This window comes from Oncorhynchus mykiss, chromosome 17, assembly GCF_057628025.1.
Source record: "Oncorhynchus mykiss isolate SJ-2025 chromosome 17, ASM5762802v1, whole genome shotgun sequence".
In the NCBI taxonomy this organism is placed as follows: Eukaryota; Metazoa; Chordata; class Actinopteri; order Salmoniformes; family Salmonidae; genus Oncorhynchus; species Oncorhynchus mykiss.
This window is the reverse complement of record NC_143038.1, coordinates 10,615,528-10,635,613: the sequence shown is the minus strand read 5'-3', so window position 1 is coordinate 10,635,613 and position 20,086 is coordinate 10,615,528. Positions and strand designations below refer to the sequence as shown.

The 20,086-nt window shown below is 44.6% G+C and overlaps 1 protein-coding gene across 12 annotated transcripts in view; it reads left to right on the top strand.

Annotated features, from left to right (window-relative positions):
• The window catches only part of LOC110493661 (regulatory-associated protein of mTOR), a 181,473-nt gene that overhangs the window by 55,938 nt on the left and 105,449 nt on the right, over positions 1 to 20,086 (top strand). For all 12 annotated transcript variants that reach the window (XM_036949655.2, XM_090204773.1, XM_036949653.2 and 9 more), the window contains exons 5-7: positions 9,453 to 9,611; positions 10,390 to 10,536; positions 17,024 to 17,199. In XM_036949655.2, coding sequence (XP_036805550.1) covers positions 9,453 to 9,611; positions 10,390 to 10,536; positions 17,024 to 17,199 — 482 coding nt within the window. The remainder of the gene's footprint in view (positions 1 to 9,452; positions 9,612 to 10,389; positions 10,537 to 17,023; positions 17,200 to 20,086) is intronic.

The window sequence follows — 20,086 nt, the reverse complement described above, 5'->3', positions numbered from 1 at the left end:
TACAATTAGAGGCATAATTTAAGCCCCCCTGACCCAGTATTTCATATGGATTTGCTGATGGTTATACTACACACCTAGGGGCTGTGTCTTACATTGAGACTGCAAAGTGCATACTGAGTATAATTGCACTCTATCACATGCACACCTGCATACACACTCTCACCCACTTCACTAGGTGCAGGAAAAAAAGCTGATGGCATTGTAATGTGCGTTCTATTCTGTAGTAGAACCAGCTGGCTGTTTGTCAGATGTTGTCTGCAAATAAGAGAGGGGTGTGTGTGTACAAGTATAGCATAGCAGTGATTTGGCCAGAACCCTGTTCTTCAGGTTGAGGTGCCAGCTGTACTGCTGACAACACTCCACAGTGCCTTCATTAGCCACCCCAGTCAGTAGACGCACAAGCACACACCGACCCATACGCCAAATGTAACAAACACTGTACACACTCAACTTAGCCAACTCTTCACACACACTCTAGAGAGGAGAACACTTTAACAACCACTTCCACTCACATACACGAATGTGTGCGCTTCCATTAGGAGGAAATCCTAACCGTGTTCCTGGAAGTGTGGAGGTGTTACATAGCTAGTCACTGATCTGGCTGGGCGATATGGCCACAATATTGTTAACGTTTTTGACGATATTTGAGATTTTTTACTAATGATATGCTTTGAGTAGTGCATGACCCTAGTGTGGGAACTTGTTTTATTCTGTTCAATTCAATATCAACCAAAACTTGGAATATGTTGGACACTTTGAATATAGCATTACAGCAAATGAAAAAGCCAGAGAGGGGTTATTGTGACAGGGTTTGAACCAAAGTGTTGGTCAGTGTTTCTCAGTGGACTCTAATTAGATGTTACATTAAATGTTTTCTCTTACAGGCCTCCCGGGTGGTGCAGTGGTCTAAGGCACTGCATCACAGTGCTAGCTGTGCCACCAGAGACTCTGCGTTCGAGCACAGGCTCTGTCGCAGCCGGCCGTGACCGGGAGGCCTATGGGGCGGCGTACAATTGGCCTAGCGTCGTCTGGGTAAGGGAAGGTTTGGCCGGCAGGGATATCCTTGTCTCATCGCACACTAGCACTAGCCAGGCGCAGTGCACGCTGACCAGGCCGCTAGGTGTACGGTGTTTCCTCTGACACATTGGTGCGGCTGGCTTCCGGGTTGGATGTGCACTGTGTTTAGAAGCAGTGCGGCTTGGTTGGGTTGTGTTTCGGAGGACGCATGGCTCTCGATCTTCACCTCTCCCGCGTCCGTGCGTGAGTTGTAGCGATGAGACAAGACAGTAACTACTAACAATTGGATACCACGAAATTGGGGTGAAAAAGAGGGTAAAATAATAAAATGTTTTCTCTCACTTGATATATCTTCAATGTAGCTAAAATATTCATGCTTTGCTTGTTCCTCTCTGATTGATGATATATCGTTGCACAAACAACATGCCGATCTAGGCCTTCACCAGCACTGGTAGCAGGCTGTATTAACTAGCTACATTTGCTCTGACCCAGTACATTTAGCTAGCTAACTAGCCAACTAACTAGCGATTAGCATTGATATCTTTGAATCCCAACTTGCTAGGAAAGGACAAAACTAGCTAGCTGTTTGCAGACTGTAAGATACACAAACTAATAGTACAAATATAGAACGCTTGTGGATTTGTATTAAGAAACAAAGTGGAAAGCAGCATCGTTGTCATCAACATCTTGTTGCATCTGCAACTGCTCTCCTTGAGTGACATGATACAGGTTTTGGTATGTGTCAAAGGAGAGAGACGACTCAAATAGCAAACAGAGTAAATTATAAAAAATGACATTACACGCGGAGGAGTGGCCTAACACATTTAACAAACCAAACCTTGAAGTACTGTTATAGGTAAAGTAAAACCCCAAACTGGCCCGTGCATCAATACCGGTGTATATTATATAGTAAAATACGGTAACCACTGGCTCTCTTCCATTCACTGCACTCACTCACTGACATACACGTACACAGACACACACTAGAACTACACTTCTGAAAACACACACCTTTCCAGTAAACACTCACTGGACTATAAAACCTGTAGGGTCTCTTCCCCTCATTTGAGGCTTTATTGATCAGTACCTTTATAATAACCCAGTGATCCCTGAGGAGCAGAATGAGACATATTTATTACCTGATCAATGGACCCTAAATCAGATGGAAAGATCTGAAGTAGCCAGGAGACACCTGACCTGGATACCTCTACAGGCTCACATATCACACCCCATATCACACCCCTTGGGGATGTTGAAGACCCATCATTTACCATAACCAGGGGGTGGGGTTCTACCACAAACATCCGCTTCGTGACAAAAATAACCTAAGAGGTTGTGTGTGTGTGTGTGTGAGAATGTTACTTGTGTGTGTATTTTCTGGGAACGCTACCCTACTCCGAACCCCTTGGGATGTTGAAGACCCATCATTTACCATAATCAGGGGGTGGGGTTCTACCACAAACATCCGCTTTGTGACTGAAATAACCTAAGAGGTGCGAGTGCACGACCGACCTACCTAGCTACCTACCTACCTACCTACCTACAGGTGTGACCGGTAGACCCCTGCATTAGAGGCTATTTCCGAATGGAGGAGGATTAATTACACACACTCAGATTAGTGTCAGTGTGTGTCCTCATTCCCCCTTGTTCGCCCCACATTCTACATTTAACCCTGAAACACAACTCTCTTCTTCCCATAACCACACCCCGCTTTTCTCCTCTCTCTTCCTGGCGTATCCGGACAGAATTCCCACTTCAATCCCCCAACTCACATCGGAAGTCCCCAAGCCTCTGTCAGACTCGGTCTTTAGGAATGGACTCTGGCATTTCTGCCACTCCAACCACTCCTCAAACAATTTCCATTGTAATTCCAGCGGCTGTAGCTGGAAATTGGGATCAGAGACGATTAGAGGAGAACGAGAGAAAAGAGGTGGATTGGGCAGCTGACAGCTGAGCCCGTATGAAGAGAGCTTTACTGGACCTCTGTTCTGAAGCTGTTCACTGGAGCTATGTACCAAAATTCTCAAATGGCTTCCTGGTCCAACTAGCTGTATTTAGACTGGAGCTGGCTATGGTATATTGATGGGTTATTTGTGTCTGAGGTAGAGTTATGTGATGCCAAAGGGCTTAGCTGTAGCGTCATGGTCCTGAGGCGCTAGCTTTATAGCATACAACGGTGAAGGTAGAGATATATGGTAGCGTCTAGTTGTATTTAGCCCAGTGGCCATGGTAGAGTTATGTGATGCTGGCCTTCACGGCAAAACAGCAGAGTTATGTGGTGCTAACAGTGCCAGCTGCATAATGTACCCTGCCAACAGAGTTATGTGGTGATTACATGGTGGCCTGTGGCCCCTGTGGCTGACACACACCACTGGTGGACGGAGGTTTCCACAGCTCATTTTGCTGGCCACCCCTACTACATCAGCTCCCGATCATCCCAGTCTGTAACAGCACAAGCAGCACGCATTAAGTGTTGTAGTGGTCTAAGGCACTGCATATCAGTACTAGCTGTGCCACTAGAGATCCTGGTTCGAGTCCAGGCTCTGTCACAGCCGGGGAGATGCACAATTGGCCCAGCGTCGTCCGGGCTAGGGTAGGGTTTGTCCGGCCGGGATGTCTTTTGTCCCATCGCGCTCTAGTGACTCTTGTGGCGGGACGGGCGCGTACACGCTGAGACGGTCGCCAGGTGTATGGTGTTTCCTCCGACACATTGGTTCGACGGGCATTGTGTCAAGAAGCAGTGGGGCTTGACTGTGTCATGTTTCTGAGGATGCACTGCTCTCGACCTTCACCTCTCCCGAGTCTGTAGGGGAGATGCAGCGATGAGACAAGACTGTAACAACCAAAAAGGGAACAAGGAAAGAGAAACCCTTGAATGAGTAGGTGTGTCCACGTTTTTGACTGGTACTGTAGATGGTTGGATGATTTATGAAAGTTAGGCTATTGATTTATAGAGCTAATTAAGTTGGTTTCCTCTCCTCGCTTTTCTTAGACAATTAAGGCAAGGGCTGTTTGCTCATCTAACTCTGCCGCAATATGCTGGTTAACTTTGCTATTATGCACATAGCAACATGGTCTAGGAAAAGGCGTCAATTCAACAGCGCACTGTGTTTCTGAACCGCGGACACCGACTGCTTTCTAACGCGGGAGAAAACTAATTTGTTATAGTATCATTTGTATTAGTGTTCCACCATTGCTCTTACATAAAATATCCATATACAATTTCAGTAGCACATGTCTTAGTGACGGGGGGTGCCATTCCCACAGCCTCCACAATGGATCAGTCTGCTTAGACATGCTATCCCACACCTACCCACACAAACAACAAAATCATTTTATTATATCAATTATTTTCAGGTCAACACACTATACACACTTTGAACTATCTTCCCCCACTACACATTGCAACTGACACAGAAATGGACCCTCACAAATTGCCTGTGTGTTTACTCTAGGGAATTGGGCCCTGTGTCTGAAATGCATTACAGGCAAAGCCCAGTGTTTGCTCACTAGATTGACTTGAGTTCAAAGGGGCAGGGTATGTCTGTGGATCCTAGTGACCTGTTATCGTTCATTTTCATCCTGAGTGGTACACACACACACACACACACACACACACACACACACACACACACACACACACACACACACACACACATGACTGAGCAGCTGCAGATTACAGCCCACAGGGCATCTGACAACAAGGAAAACGCCAGATCAACTGTCTGTCCACTTACCCATACTGACCAGGAAGTGATGTGTCATCCTAAACCTGTCATTACTCAGTGGCCTTGCGCTGGTTCATGAAACGTTGAATTATAAAAATAAAAAAATCTTCTTACACATTATAGTCTAATACAGGGGTTCCCAAACCTTTTCACTCAGGCCTCCCTCCAGTATTGGGGAACATCCAGTGATCCACGCCTATTTCAATGGGCACAAGCACTGTTCATGACACTGTTCACACCCCTCTTGTTGGTGGAGAGAGAATTCTGCAGGTTTAAAGCTTATTTTCTTGCAATTCAATACATGTTGCCATGTCTGTATTAATGTGATATTTGAGTGACTCCAACGGTACAACAATCTATGGGCTAAAAAACCTTACTAAAAACGTTAGCTGACATGGGTTGGTTGATCTGGACATTTCTTGCAAGTTGTTAATAGCTCTCTAAAGGGATGCAATGACTGATATGACAAGGAAAACTGATTCCTTTTAATAAAAATAAAAAAAACTGTAAAAAGCAATTCTAGTCCCCCTCGCTATTTACAGCTCACTCTGGATTAAAGACGTGATCCAGAACTTTGGTGACTAATAAGTATTTTTATACCTCTCACTTTGGGCTGGATGTGCCAATGTGTAGTTCATTCATGCATTATCTACGAAGATAACTATTGTCTTAGACACGAAATCCCTAGTTTGAAAGTGACTGTTTACTGAAAGCTGTGCTGCGCTAGCAATTCGAGTTCCAGCCAATGAGGTTCAGACCCTTCACTATTTGAGGCAGCAAAGAGAGAGCGAGCAAAAAGTTGTGCACAAAATGTATCTGTACATATGACGCAATTTTCGGGGGCCACTTTTGGCTCGTGAGCACTACTTTCAGAACTACTGGCAAAAAAAGTATACAGAAGTTCGGAGAATCTCTTTAAAATCATTTTACAAGGTGATACGATTCTGTCATGACACTTGCATCATGGTACTCAGTCTGGCAAGGACAGTACCCTCCATAGAAATATAATTGCTTTTTACATGGTTATAACCTTTACTGTGACTAGAATGTGTCTGACTGAGTGTCTATAAACAGTAGTAACATAAGGGTCTCTTCAATTTCCTGAGGTGTGAATTGGAAGAAGACAATTGATCTAAAGTAAAGGAGCCCCTTGGCTGACTTCGCACCGACACACGTCATCACTGACAGATCTATGAATGGGTGTGTGTGTGTTTTTGAACATGCAACGAAAGTGATCAGAAACATAGGCCTGCTCATTGTGTGTGTGTGCGCGCACCATCAAACCATTGGCATCATTTCTCCTCAGCGGTATTGATCTGAAAGCAGGAAGATGATACAGTGCTTGAGAAATGACTCTATTTCTCTTACTCTTTCTCTTCCTCCCTCTCGCTCTGCCTATTAGATTTGTGGTTCTCCTTCTCAGCCAAACAATCCCAGTATTTGTAATGAAATGTTAACATAGCCCTCCCCAATGACAGGAAACGGCACAGCACTCAACAGATTTGCCTTCATTGACAACAAGTTGGGGTGCCACTGCTGCTGTCAACTATACAAACTGTCTTCAGACATTGTCTATCCTTGCTTGTTCTTTGGAGCTTATAGAAACAAATGTATCTGTAAAACGTATGCAAGTACATTTTGATTTTGCATAATTTATTTTGCTTGCATGCTTTTGGTCTGCAACTTCAGTCTGTTAGATTATCAGCTTTCAGTCTTTCTGGTAAAAAAAGTGGTGACAAGCTTACTACTATAGGCAGATTGTATCTCCTCATTCTCAATCTCATCTTTCTCTGTGTCATGTATTTTTGTTACACAACATTTATGCAAGGCTGGTAATACCATCCATCTTTTCCTTTGTAATCAGAGTGAGTTTAGTCTAATGTCCCTGTGGGCTTACCATCCTGCACCCCTCAGTGTTGAGAATGGCTTTAGGAAAGGTTTAGTGTGTTAATGATGTGGCGCTTTTTTTCCTTCACTCTGGTTCCATCCCAAATGGCACCCTATTCTGTATGTCGCGCACCACTTTGGAGCTTGCTCTGGTCAAAGGTAGTGCACTACATAGGGAATAGGGTGTCATTTGAGACATATGCTCTTATTGTTATGGAGCAGATCAGGGATGAGAGGTTGGTTACGCTCTGTGCTTTTCCTTGTTCTAGTACAGGGATTATCCCCAGTCCCACAGGTCCACCATCAGTGGAAAATGTTTGTGTGTCCCCGACTGCCTGTGTGTGTTCCTGTGTGCCCGTGTAAGCTATGCCTGTATGTGTGTGTGTGAGAGAGAGCAAGTATTTGAGTAGCTTATCAGTATGTCTGAGATTTTAAGAGTGTATTTTCGTGTTCTTGGTTATCTGTATCCTTCCCTGGTACCTGTTCCTTGAAGCAGACAGGGCAGGGTTCAGGTTGATGTGCGCCAGGCACCATATCTGTCCTGACATTGACAGAAACAACACAACCACTTCATGCACCAATGGAGTCAGTCAGATTTTTTTGTAAGGAGTGATGGATCAATTCATGGACACCTCGATAGAGCCAACTAAACAGAGACGGACAGAAACTGAAAGGGCAGACGCACATCAAATTCCCAGCTCAGTGCCAATGGGACTGCTCAGACACTGCTGGGCATTGGGAGCTAGCTGCAGAGATGTAGGATGGGAGGAGGACTTCCTGGGAGTATTGACTTACCTGCAAGGAGAGTCCCAGTGGGGTACCAGGGCTCCCCCTTCAGGGAAAGATAGGAAACAGCATTTGAGTGTGTGATGGGCACATGTACACAAACACGCTTTCACTCTCACTTTCTCTCCTTTTTTCCTTTCCTCTTCCTCTCCTTTTCTCTCTCTCCATCGAACACACTCGCTTGAGGAAAGTTTAGTCAGCCTAAACTGATCAAGTTTCCGCCCCATCTCTCCTCACTCACATTTCAGTGTACATCCCATTTGTGAAATCCCATCTCTAACACAATTAGCAGCTGCTGATAACACTTAATCTCATAAGGACTAACATTGGATCGTTGAAAGTGTCTATCCGCCAGGCAGTGTTCAGACTGCGGTCCTATCTGATTGCACCAAACTCAATCAGCAACTTTAGCTTTCAAGGCATGCTCACTGTGTTCTGAAGCCGAATGAGGAGACTGGATGACGTCGTTGAATACGAATACATATTGAACTGATTGGTTCATTGCTATTTAGCTTGGTGTTTCTAATGATTGTGTGGGTTAAATGCTGAAGTCCTTGAATGGGAACTGATGGATTAAAAAAGTTAGGTTCATACTAGGTTGAATTGGAACTGGTTTATTCTAGGTTGAATGGGAACTGGTTTATTCTAGGTTGAATGGGAACTGGTTTATTCTAGGTTGAATGGGAACTGGTTTATTCTAGGTTGAATGGGAACTGGTTTATTCTAGGTTGATTGGGAACTGGTTTATTCTAGGTTGAATGGGAACTGGTTTATTCTAGGTTGAATGGGAACTGGTTTATTCTAGGTTGATTGGGAACTGGTTTATTCTAGGTTGAATGGGAACTGGTTTATTCTAGGTTGAATGGGAACTGGTTTGTTCTAGGTTGAATGGGAACTGGTTTGTTCTAGGTTGAATGGGAACTGGTTTGTTCTAGGTTGAATGGGAACTGGTTCGTTCTAGGTTGAATGGGAACTGGTTCGTTCTAGGTTGAATGGGAACTGGTTCGTTCTAGGTTGAATGGGAACGTTCTAGGTTGAATGGGTTCGTTCTAGGTTGAATGGGAACGTTCTAGGTTGAATGGGGACGGGTTCGTACCAGGTTGATGTAATATTGTGCGGTTATGAGAAGGGCTTACCACAAACTTTCTAAAGGACTCTTGAGGTTTGAACATAGTTGGAGCACTCAAAAAAACAAAACAAAGAAACCCCATTGATTTCTTATTGCTCACTTTAATCCATTGTACAGGATGCGGACAGGTGACTGACGTTTCGATGTTTTGTGTGTCTTGTTTGAGAGAACCTGTGTTTGACTGTTAGTACGCACGTGGGAATCATACAATGTACACCGTCTAAATTTGTATGACGACGTGTACACACAAAGCAGGCCATTGTCCCACTCTGCTCTCATTGTTAAATGACCTCGAGGCCTGTTTCACTAATTAAAAGCAGCAGGAGCATTATTTAAATATGCCACTGAAGCCTATTACAGCAAACACAATAGTCTATTCTATTCTCCCCAGGTAGGATAGCAATGACGCAAATGCACCTCCTTTCTCATAGAAAAATATTATTCAAATAAATATAAACAACAAAAAAGACATCAACAGTAGCCCTAACCTACTTTCAGCACCGCTATTCAGTTGTATCTAGTTATTTCTAGTCCTCTAGGCATTGGCCTGTAAGGACGGTCAATCCACATGCTCTCTGTTTCTCCAAAGTTGTTTAATGATGAATGAAAGAGGGAGTTGAATTGAAAAGACCTGTGTGTTTGGCCTGCTTCTTGTTTCACCCCCTTTTCATATTTCTACACTCGCGTCTATCTATTAATCGATACACTTTAAACTATGGTGTATGTGTCTGTCCACACTCTCAAACTGAAATGCGTCTCTTTCCTTCTCTCTCACCTCTCATCGAATGCGTGTTGTCAGATCAAATGAGGGGCAGGTAGTTGTAGCAACGTGATAACACAACACAATATCAAATTATGTTAACGCTCTTCCACTCTTTCTCTCGGTTTCTCTGTCTCTCGCTCAGGCACGTTACAAGCAGAGTCTGGACCCCACCGTAGACGAGGTGAAGAAGCTGTGTACGTCCTTGAGACGCAATGCCAAGGAGGAGCGTGTCCTCTTCCACTACAATGGACACGGGGTCCCCCGACCCACCGTCAACGGAGAGATCTGGGTCTTCAACAAGGTGAGAGAAACACACACATGCAGAAATATATATATACACACACACACACACACACACACACACACACACACACACACGTCCAATGATGACTTCCACTTCTGTCTCTACAATCACACTAAGACTCACAAATGAAGTCCAATCGTTGAATACACACGAACAGGTCCATTGGCTCCACTGATTTTAGACTTAAACAAGTTATCCCACACACACCCCCGCACCAACAAAAATAGTTATTACAGAAATACATTATTTTATGGACAACTCACACAAGGAACACCCACTCTAAATGACACACGGCTCCTGTCTTGGTTTGGGCGCTGCCTCTGCCCAGTACACCCCAGAGCGCCTCCTCCTTTCCTCTTCTCTTCCTCTCTTTGTAACCCTTAATGATGAGTCCTATAAAACTAGCCCTGCTGCCGACTCTCTGCTACGGTGTGCCAAGGCCCCATTGATCCCTCTGTTCCACCTCCTAAAACCACCACCACAGAGTATCTCCCAGTACAGTAGTCAGAAACAACACCAGGACTTTCATTGCTTCCCCACATCCAATCCAAAAAGTGAATTGGGACGCAGATGTACAGTTAACCCCCCCCCTCTTTCTTTCATTGTTAGTATTGAAAGAGGATTGAAGGATCTGGCAACATCTTAAACAAATTTTGAACAAATAATTGCTAGTAGTACAGAACATTTCTATTTGCTGGCTTGTAGGTGGCTATAACATGGCATCTAATGTTGTCTACCAAAATGTTTAATAACCCCCTTCCTGTTTGTCCTGTAGAACTACACCCAGTACATCCCTCTGTCTGTGTACGACCTCCAGACGTGGATGGGCAGCCCCTCTATCTTCGTTTACGACTGCTCCAACGCTGGCATCATCGTCAAGTCTTTCAAACAGTTCGCCCTGCAGAGAGAGCAGGAGTTGGAGGTGGGTGGCAGAGATATACACTGCATTCGGAAAGTATTGAGGCTGGACTTTTTCCACATTTTGTTACGTTGCAGCCTTATTCTAAAATGGATAAAACATACCTTTTTCCTCATGAATCTACACACAATACCCCATAGTGACAAAGCGAAAACAGCTTTTTAGAAATATTTGCAAATGTATACATTTAAATAAAATTAATACTTATTTACATAAGTATTCATACCATTTGCCATGAGACTCGAAATTGAGCCCAGGTGCATCCTGTTTCCATTGATCGCCTTTGAGATGTTTCTACAACTTGATTGGAGTCCACCTATGGTAAATTCAATTAATTGGACATGTTTTGGAAAGGCACACGGCTGTCTATATAAGGTCCCACAGTTGACAGTGCATGTCAGCAAAAAACCAAGCAATGAGGTTGAAGGAATTGTCCGTAGAGCTCCAAGACAGGATTGTGTCCAGGCACAGATCTGGGGAAGGGTACTAAAAAATGTCTGCAGCATTGAAGGTCCCCAAGAACACAGTGGCCTTTGTCTTTCTTAAATGGAAGAAATTTGGAACCACAAAGTCTTCCTAGAGCCGGCCAAACTGATCAATCAGGGGAGAAGGGCCTTGGTCAGGGAGGTGACCAGAAACCGATGGTCATACTGACAGAGCTCCAGAGTTCCTCTTTGGAGATGGAAGAACCTTCCAGAAGTACAACCGTCTCTGCTGCATTCCACCAATCAGGCATTTTTGGTAGTGGCCAGACGGAAGCCACTCCTCGGTAAAAGACACATGACAGCCTGCATGGATTTTGCCAAAAGACACCTAAAGGACTCTCAGACCATGAGAAACAAGATTCTCTGGTCTGATGAAACCAAGATTGAACTCTGTAGTCTGAATGCCAAGTATCACGTCTGGAGGAAACCTGGGACCATCCCTACGGTGAAGTATGGTGGTGGCAGCATCATGCTGTGAGGATGTTTTTCAATGGCAGGTACTGGGACTAGTCAGGACATTATTATTTTTTTTAAATACAGAGATCCTTGATGAAAACCTATTCCAGAGCACTCAGGACCTCAGAATGGGGAAAACAACCCTAAGCACACAGGCAAGACTACGCAGGAGTGGCTTCGGGACAAGTCTCTGAATGTCCTAGAGTGGCCCAGCCGGAGCCCGGACTTGAACCCGATCAAACATCTCTGGTGTGAACTGAAAATAGCTGTGCAGCAATGCTCCCCATCCAACCTGACAGAGCTTGAAAGGATCTGCAGAGAATAATGGGAGAAACTCCCCAAATACACGTGTGCCGAGCTTTGTGTCATACCCAAGAAGATTCGAGGCTGTAATTGCTGCCGAAGGTGCTTCAACAAAGTACTGAGTAAAAGGTCTGGATATTTATGTGAATGTATTTCATTTATAAAAATAAAAAGTGCACGTTTTTTGTTGTCATTATTGGTTATTGTGTGTAGATTGAGGGGGGAAAAAAACTATTTATTCGGTTTTAGAATAAGGCTGTAACGTAACAAAATATGGAAAAAGTCCAGGGGTCTGAATAATTTATGAATGCTCTGTACACACACATACAGACGTACACATACACACACACAACCACTCCCCCAGCGAGACCAAGGTATGTGTGTGTATAATGTGCCTTGAATTCCGAATGGCAAGCCAGCTAATTATTTTGAATGAAAGAAGCGTTTCACAATCTCCTCTCTGTGATCCCAGCCAGCAAATAGGCAGCTGGAGCTAAATGAATTAATGATAGTGTTTTGGTTTGGTCAGGATCTCCCCTCCCCCTCCCTGCCATCCCTCTATCCCCTTTATTCCACTGTTTTCTTCTTCCCGGCTGTGGCATCTCAAGTGAATTTACAACACGCAGTTAAATTATTCATGGAGGAGTTTGAGCGCACTTCAGATTATATTGAATACAGCAGAAAGAAAGAGGACGAGCGAGAGAAGGACAAGGAGGGTTGATGAGATGTGGAGAAAGGGGTCAGAGAGGTGAAGAAGAGGGCGAGCAATAGAAAGGGGGAGGAAGAGGGGGAAAAGAGAGGTGGGAGAGGAAGGGATGGCAGCGAGGCGATGAAAGTGTTACAATGCAGTCTAGAGAGGCTGAGAAAAAGACAGATACTGTGAGGAGATTCATCCTTCACCATAAAGTCACGCTAACTTCAATACCAGCAACACACCTTTTCTCCTTTCCTCCCCATCCGTCCATTCAGGCTCCCTCTGCCCTGCTCCCTATGTGTCCAACTCTTACCAGGCTGAGATAGCAGGGGTCACGGCCCAGATAGAGGAAGGAGCGAGAGAAGGCCCAGCGGCCCATCAATAACACTTAAAGCTGTCAGTGCGAGAGAGGGAGCGGGGAAGGAAGAGCGAAAAAAGTGAGAGGAGAAATGGATCAACAGAGGTCTAGAGCGAGATGGAGAGGGATAGAGAGTAGCCTTTGTTTCTCAGCTGTTAAAAGTGTTGGTGTAATTGACCACTCTGGGTTCTCTTTGGGTCACTGTGGGGAAAAGCTCTTAGCTGCAGCCAGCTGGAACTGTTGAGAAACACCACTCTTCCGTGCTAGCCTAGCTATCCACTCAAGTGTAAGGTTGTAGCCACTGACCAGTGAGTTTGTGAACAAACTATTTAAAAATGGGCCATATAACAACATGGGCCATGTGATACTTAGGTTATGCCACATTCAATTCCATTGTATGTGCCTTGGTTGAAAGTAAACGTGATATTTTAAACAAACCTTATTCATCAGAAAATAATGTGCCAATATGCAAAAGGAATTTATGCTCTGTTTGGAGTGGGTCCTTTTTAGTGGGTCAGTTTAAGGCCGATGTCTTCGTGTTTTCTGGGTCACGGCACAGAACAGTTGGGGTTACTACTGTGTTAGACCACACTGCTTTCAGCTTCATAGCACTCTGTGTTAGTACTAGGCCAAGTTAAATAATGGCGGAAGGCAAAATGGCTCCACTTTACACCTTGGTGCACCTCTCCCCCGCCTGCACAGCAACAGGAAGAGAGGAATGGGGGGAGTGATGGAGAATGAGAGAGTTGGAGGATGGGGATGGAAAGATGAATGGTAGTTGGGAGGGAGAGGAAAGGGAGAGAGGGATAGATGAAAGAGGAATATTGAAATAGGATGAGGGAGGTAGGGAAAGAGAGGAAGGAGAGAGGTGGAGAGGTAGTTCCGGAAGACTATTAAAGATGCATGATAGTACCCAGGCAGGGAGTCCCTGTGCTCTCCACCTCCTCTCCATCCCTGTTTCCGCTACAGCATAACGCTCTGCAGCAGAGTGCACGTAGAGGGTGGCCCTAGTTCACGCCCACGCCTTCTCACACGCACACAATCCTTATATGATGTATTCATAAACACACACGGACAGACTTGATCCCACTAAGGGCCTTAACATTTTTTTTTTTTACTGGGAAATAGGGGGAGTGGTGCGGAAGGACGGGGAGGTGTTCTGTCTCGCTCACTCACTCGCGCGCACACACGCACGCAACCATCAGTCAGGGGTGTGGTGTCTGAGTGCTCTGTTATGAGCAGTCCGCTTCCTGCTAAATATTTCAGACTTACTGTATGGAGTCAGCAATATGATGCTCACTGCATTGACTGTGTGTCCGTGCTCTTGTCTTTTGGGCGGAAGGAGTCTGATTGTTGTGCATTTGTCTGTCTGGTATATCTGTTCTCAGCCAATGCACACTCCCGTGTGTGTCTGTGCATATGTGTATTGTAAAGGCTGTGTTTTGAATGTGTTTGTTGACTCCTTGCTGTGTGTGTGTGTATACACCCCGCTCCCCATACAGTACAATTAGTTCTGTGAATTAGTGCCAGTAAAAAAAAATCACATACCCAGTGTGATGACAATAAAATCCTTCCATGCTGATTGTAATGCAAATTCCTGAGATTATGATATGCTAATATGTTAATTACCGAAAAGCAGCCGGGTTTAGGCAGTAGTGTGGTATTTACCATAAGGTGTATTGTATCACAATATCCCAAATGACTTGTGTAACAACATTGTTCCGCCATCGTTGATCCATCATCATGTCTTATGGACTAGTTCAAATATACATGTTGCGTTGGTTAGTGTAACATTCCCCATTTCATCATTAAGAAGTGACAGAGAAGATGTAATCGTACGAGTCACGGACATGCACAGTGTACAAACGCAAGCGCACACGTCCCTATTAATCCAGACAGGTCTGAGCAGAGCTGCAGGTTTAATAGTGGTATTTATGAAAAGCAATGAAGACACACATGGATCTCACACTGAGATGTTGGCTTGCTGCAGGTCCTGCATTTAGTTTCCTTTCTCTGGAGTCTCCTCATTATAACAAGCTACAATTAGAGAGGAAGGCTCAATATCCATAAGGGGTTTCACTGTGGTTCTACTGATTTAGAAGGGACTTATTCCCGGTGTGTTTCTAGAGCTGGGAGGACTCATGCTGTCTCATCATGTAGTGTTGAGGTTGTTTCAGTGTATCTGTTGTTTACACACACACACACACACACACACACACCCACACACACACACTTTTCATGCCTCTGTTGATTTCAATTGAAAGTTTTGGAATGTTGTATTTGCTCCTCACCAAGGGGAAAAATATGGAGAAAATGCTGGTCTGTCTGGTTGCATTTTAGAGTGTGTGTGTGTCTACCAGCTAGCCCTTAGTAAAATATGACCAGCCTTCCATCATCTGCACTCTGCCTTAAGTGGTGTTAATAAGCCTAGGTTTACCATGCCTTGCATCAGATGTTGAGGAGTTGACTGTGGGGAGAATTGAGCTATTTTCACCTCACAATTCCCAGATTGTGTGTGCTGTGTGACACTTGTCTTTGAGTGCATGTGTGTGCGTATGTGTGCATCCCACGTTCCCTTTTCTCCCTATAGACTAAGGAGATGTGAGGACAGAGAGCAGAAGTTCTGTGTCTGATTGACTGGGCATGTGTCCCTGGTCTACTGCACTGTATGTAAGTGTTTGGGTTGACACTTTGGAGAAGATCTTTCAATTCCTCCCTGCACAGCAGTTATAGCCAGCTTGACAGTGAATTTAAAAAAAAACAGGAAGTGGTTTTAACACTTAAAGCAGAATTTCCCTCTTCTCTCATGGATGGGATGGTACTAGGAGTGGTAGGTAAATCTCAGTCTCCTGGGTGCAATGAAGAGTCCCACTCTTCAACACGCGGTACCATCCATCTACCGTGATGCTTGCTATCATAACGCTAGACAAAGTGCTTTAAATTGTATTGCACCCTTCCATCATATGCTTCAGCTATGCCATCAGTACAAAATGACCCCCAAGGGCCAGATCAAATCTCCTTGCCTGAAACTCGGCCGTATTGCTAGTCATTGGGAGATTTAGGGTGCACCAGAACTGTAGAATTATGGCAGAACTCACATTTTGAAGCTCAAAAGTACAAGCGCTTCAGTCAAGTCTGTGAAGTATTTATAAGCATAGGGAGTCCATGGTACACAGCCTTGGGTAAGGAGGGGAAGGGAGCGCACCGAGGTCATCAAATGAAATGTGGAGCTCACCTCCGCAAGCTGCCTAGAGGCAGGCTGACATTAAACCAGGTCTGGGTGGATCTATACACCCAGACAGGAGGAGACGCGCGTGCGTGTACACACATGCACTCAGACATAAACACCTGTGTATTCCACACACACTCAGTGTCTCTCACACCTTTGTATTCATGGCATTGTACAGGCGGTCCATTTCCCCAGAATGATAATATCACATTAGCCAATATCTGCTTCGGAGGCTGTTTGTTCAGAGCACACTGTCGAACACGGCCGCCGCCCTGAACTTCAAAAGCTCTCTTCCACATCTCATTACCGCATGATAGCAGAAGTTTAGAGCAGTGAGAGAATCCAATGACCTAAAGGTTTTCACTCCCTTTCTCTGACCTGCACGCCCATCTGGCCTGTTATCGGTCTCCTCTTTTCTGTCGATTCTGTTCTTGTTCTTTTATCTGGTCCTCTTTCTCTTGCTCGGCGTTACCACCTTGGTTGGTTTTTCCTTCTCTTCTTCTGTCATCTTGTTCTTTGTCGACTGTTATTTATCTTTCCTTTCACCTCTTTTCTCTCTGACTTTACTTACATTGGAGTCATTTAGCGGACACTGTTATCCAGAGCGACTTAGTTAGCGCGTCCATCTTAAGATGGCTTGGTGGGACGGCCACATATCACAGTCATAGTAAGTACATTTCTCCTCAATAAAGTAGCTATCAGCAATGTCAGAACCAGTAAGGGGGGAAAACAGTCAAGTGCGAGAGTTTAGTATTACATATTTTCTCTATTTTTATAGTATTCCCTGGTGTTCTCTGTTTGTCTATACCTTTTTTATTTTTGAATAAAAACGTATTTCATTCAGACGGGGATAGCATAACATCGGTGTGTCCGTCTGTGCAGCTGATCTGTTAGACCTGTGTCTCTGTATAGCCTGTCCCTCTATTAGCCTCATCTCCAATCTAAGTATTTTTGTCCTCTTCCAGGTGGCAGCCATTAACCCTAACCACCCCCTGGCCCAGATGCCTCTCCCCCCCTCCATGAAGAACTGTATCCAGCTGGCTGCCTGCGAGGCCTCGGAGCTACTGCCCATGAACCCTGACCTCCCCGCTGACCTCTTCACCTCCTGCCTCACCACGCCCATCAAGATCGCCCTGCGCTGGTAAGAGCCACAGTGGACCAGCCAAAAGATGGATCACTCCAACTTAAAACTCCTTATTCTCAGACACCCTGTCTAAATGGCGTACTTTCCTTGTTCAATTATATCCAATGATATTGATATTAGTACGCCAAATGAAAACTATTTAGATATATATTTTCCACATAAGTATGGTCATTAGTAGTGTTAGGGTCAAATTTTTCAGAGTAAATAACTCACGGACACTAGAGAAGCTTAAACAAGTTTAATTCTTCTCAAAGGGTCGACACGGCTGTATTCAGACAAAATACATAGCTTCCTCTGTGGTTGTATTCATACCCCAGTCTCCTCCGTATCTCTAAACATTGCATCCTTCTTACTAAGCAGGGAACTAAGTGATATGAGCCTTCAACGGTTTCTCCCCTTATCAGTACTGTCACATGCGATTTGTTTTCCCTGCACTCAGCACATTCCAAGCTTATTGTCTTACTTCAGAGAACCATTAACTTCTCACTCCTTTATAGACTATGCATCTGATCCATCATGTCTTTAATATCTCAATGTTAAGAGTTTACCCAGAATCCAACCGTTGACATCCCTGCTCTCTAAAGCGTTGATGCGTTATTAGTTTTCAACATATTTGAACATACTGTACTTCGGAGGAATACATCGGCATAGCCTTCATTTGACATACTAATATAATTGGATATCATTCCATGTTCCTTAGTGTTCTTTTGGCCTCTAGTGTTGTCTCTGTGGTACAGCCAATTTAGCATGTAGATCACACTGAGGGAGGTCTTGCGTACCAACCAAAGGTGATTTCAACAATATAGTATGGTGTTTGCCAGCTTTACTGGGTCAATGTCTGGCAGAGAGGTGATTCAACTGGGTCGCTAGCACAGGAATCCTCTTGGAAAAGGGTCACGGTCAGTTTATAAAGGGGAGAAAATGGACATTGAATTAGGTGGTCACCAGTGTTCAACTTCATGGCGTGGGTTTTTTCCTAATGAACATGACTCTGGCATTGCGGTGTTCTCTGTAGTGTGTTTCTCTGTTACTCATGAGTGGAGACCTCAGACGTCTCTATCTATCCAACCATCAGTGTATTTTCTGTGTGATTGCCCAGTTTCATATTCACAATGGGATTAGGCCACGGACCCCAATCTGTGCATATTAAACGTGATGCTTCATAAACCGGAACATCTCTCTCCTCTATCCTCACTGTCTATCAATTCAATTCAAAGGGCTTTATTGGCATGGGAAACATATGTTTACATTGCCAAAGCAAGTGAAATGGCTAATTAACTCAAATGAAATAAACGATAAATGAACATTACACTCACTGAAGTTCCAAAGGAATAGACATCTCGAATGTCATATTATGGATATATACAGTGTTGGAACGATGTGCAAATTAGAGGTCGACAGAGTATGATTTTTCAACACCGATACCGATTTATAGAGGACCAAAAAAAATATAATACATAAATAAAATCAATTTAGTCCCAAATAAATAATGAAACCTGTTCAATTTGGTTTAAATAATGCAAAAACACAGTGTTGGAGAAGAAAGTCGAAGTGCAACATGTACCATGTAAAAAAGCTAACGTTTAAGTTCCTTGCTCAGAACATAGTGTAACGACCCTTGTTTTTTTACGCGCGGATATCGACTGCCGCACGAGCATGTTTTTGCGGCACAGTCGATAGCACGCTGGACTTCGGGCGTAGAAGGTTGAGGGTTCGAGACCTGCTCCCTGCTGTTTCATTACAATTTGAAAGCTGGTGGTTCCTTTTAACATGAGTCTTCAATATTCCCAGTTAAGAAGTTTTAGGTTGTAGTTATTATAGGACAATTTCTCTCTCTACCATTTGTAATTCATATACCTTTGACTATTGGATGTTCTTATAGGCACTATGCCAGCCTAATCTCGGGAGTTGACAGACTTTTTATTTATTTATTTCACCTTTATTTAACCAGGCTTGAAGTCATAAACAGGGCAATGCTTGAAGCACAGCGAAGAGCTGCTGGCAAACGCAGGAAAGTGCAGAAGGGGCATAAAACCGATCTGGGGGTGCCTATATAGGGTGTGGCTAGAGTTTGTTTGGGGAGTTGTTGACTGGTTGGGGTGGGGATGTAACTGTTGGTGCTGTGGTCTGGGTGTAGGTCCTCTTGCTGTGGATCCTCTTGGTGCAGGTCCTCCTGGGGGAGGGGTCTTGCTGGTCTGGGTGTAGGTCTTCTTGGTGTGGATCCTCTTGGTGCAGGTCCTCCCGGGGGAGAGGGTCTTGCTGGTCTGGGTGTAAGTCCTCTTGGTGTGGATCCTCTTGGTGCAGGTCCTCCCAGTCTGGGTGGGGTGTCAGTTTCTCGGTTGCTCCTGTGTGAGGTGCTGGGGCTGTGGTTGAGGGTGATGTCCTTCAGGGTCCTGGCAAAGGTGGGGACTGCTGCCTTATAGAGGTGGACCTGATCATAAAGGCTGTTCAAGTCCAAGGTGGAGTGGTGAGCCAGGTAAACATTTGGTTTTGAGGCACAGGCCCAGGAAATGCTTGCGTTCACCCATTGTATGGTGGCAGGGCAAAATTATTTTCCTGGTAGCAGGGTGGAGATAACCACTTGTGCATTGGGGAAAGTGGAAAATACTTTTCTAATCACTCTAAGTGCTGTGGCCACCCTTTCCTGCTTTGGCTCTGTTTGTTTGTGCCCGTCTCTATTATAATGTGGCTGGGTGACCCTAGTTGGTCCTCTGACAGCAACTCCAGGGCTCGCCGAGTGTTCAGAGACCAGATTGTTAGCCACTTGGTGTTTTGGAGAAAGTTTCCTCATCATTGACACAAATGGGAAATACATTTTAGAGCACACTCTTTGCCTTTTGTGTGTCCACAGTTGGTGTGGGAGTGTTGTCAGGAGAGATATCTG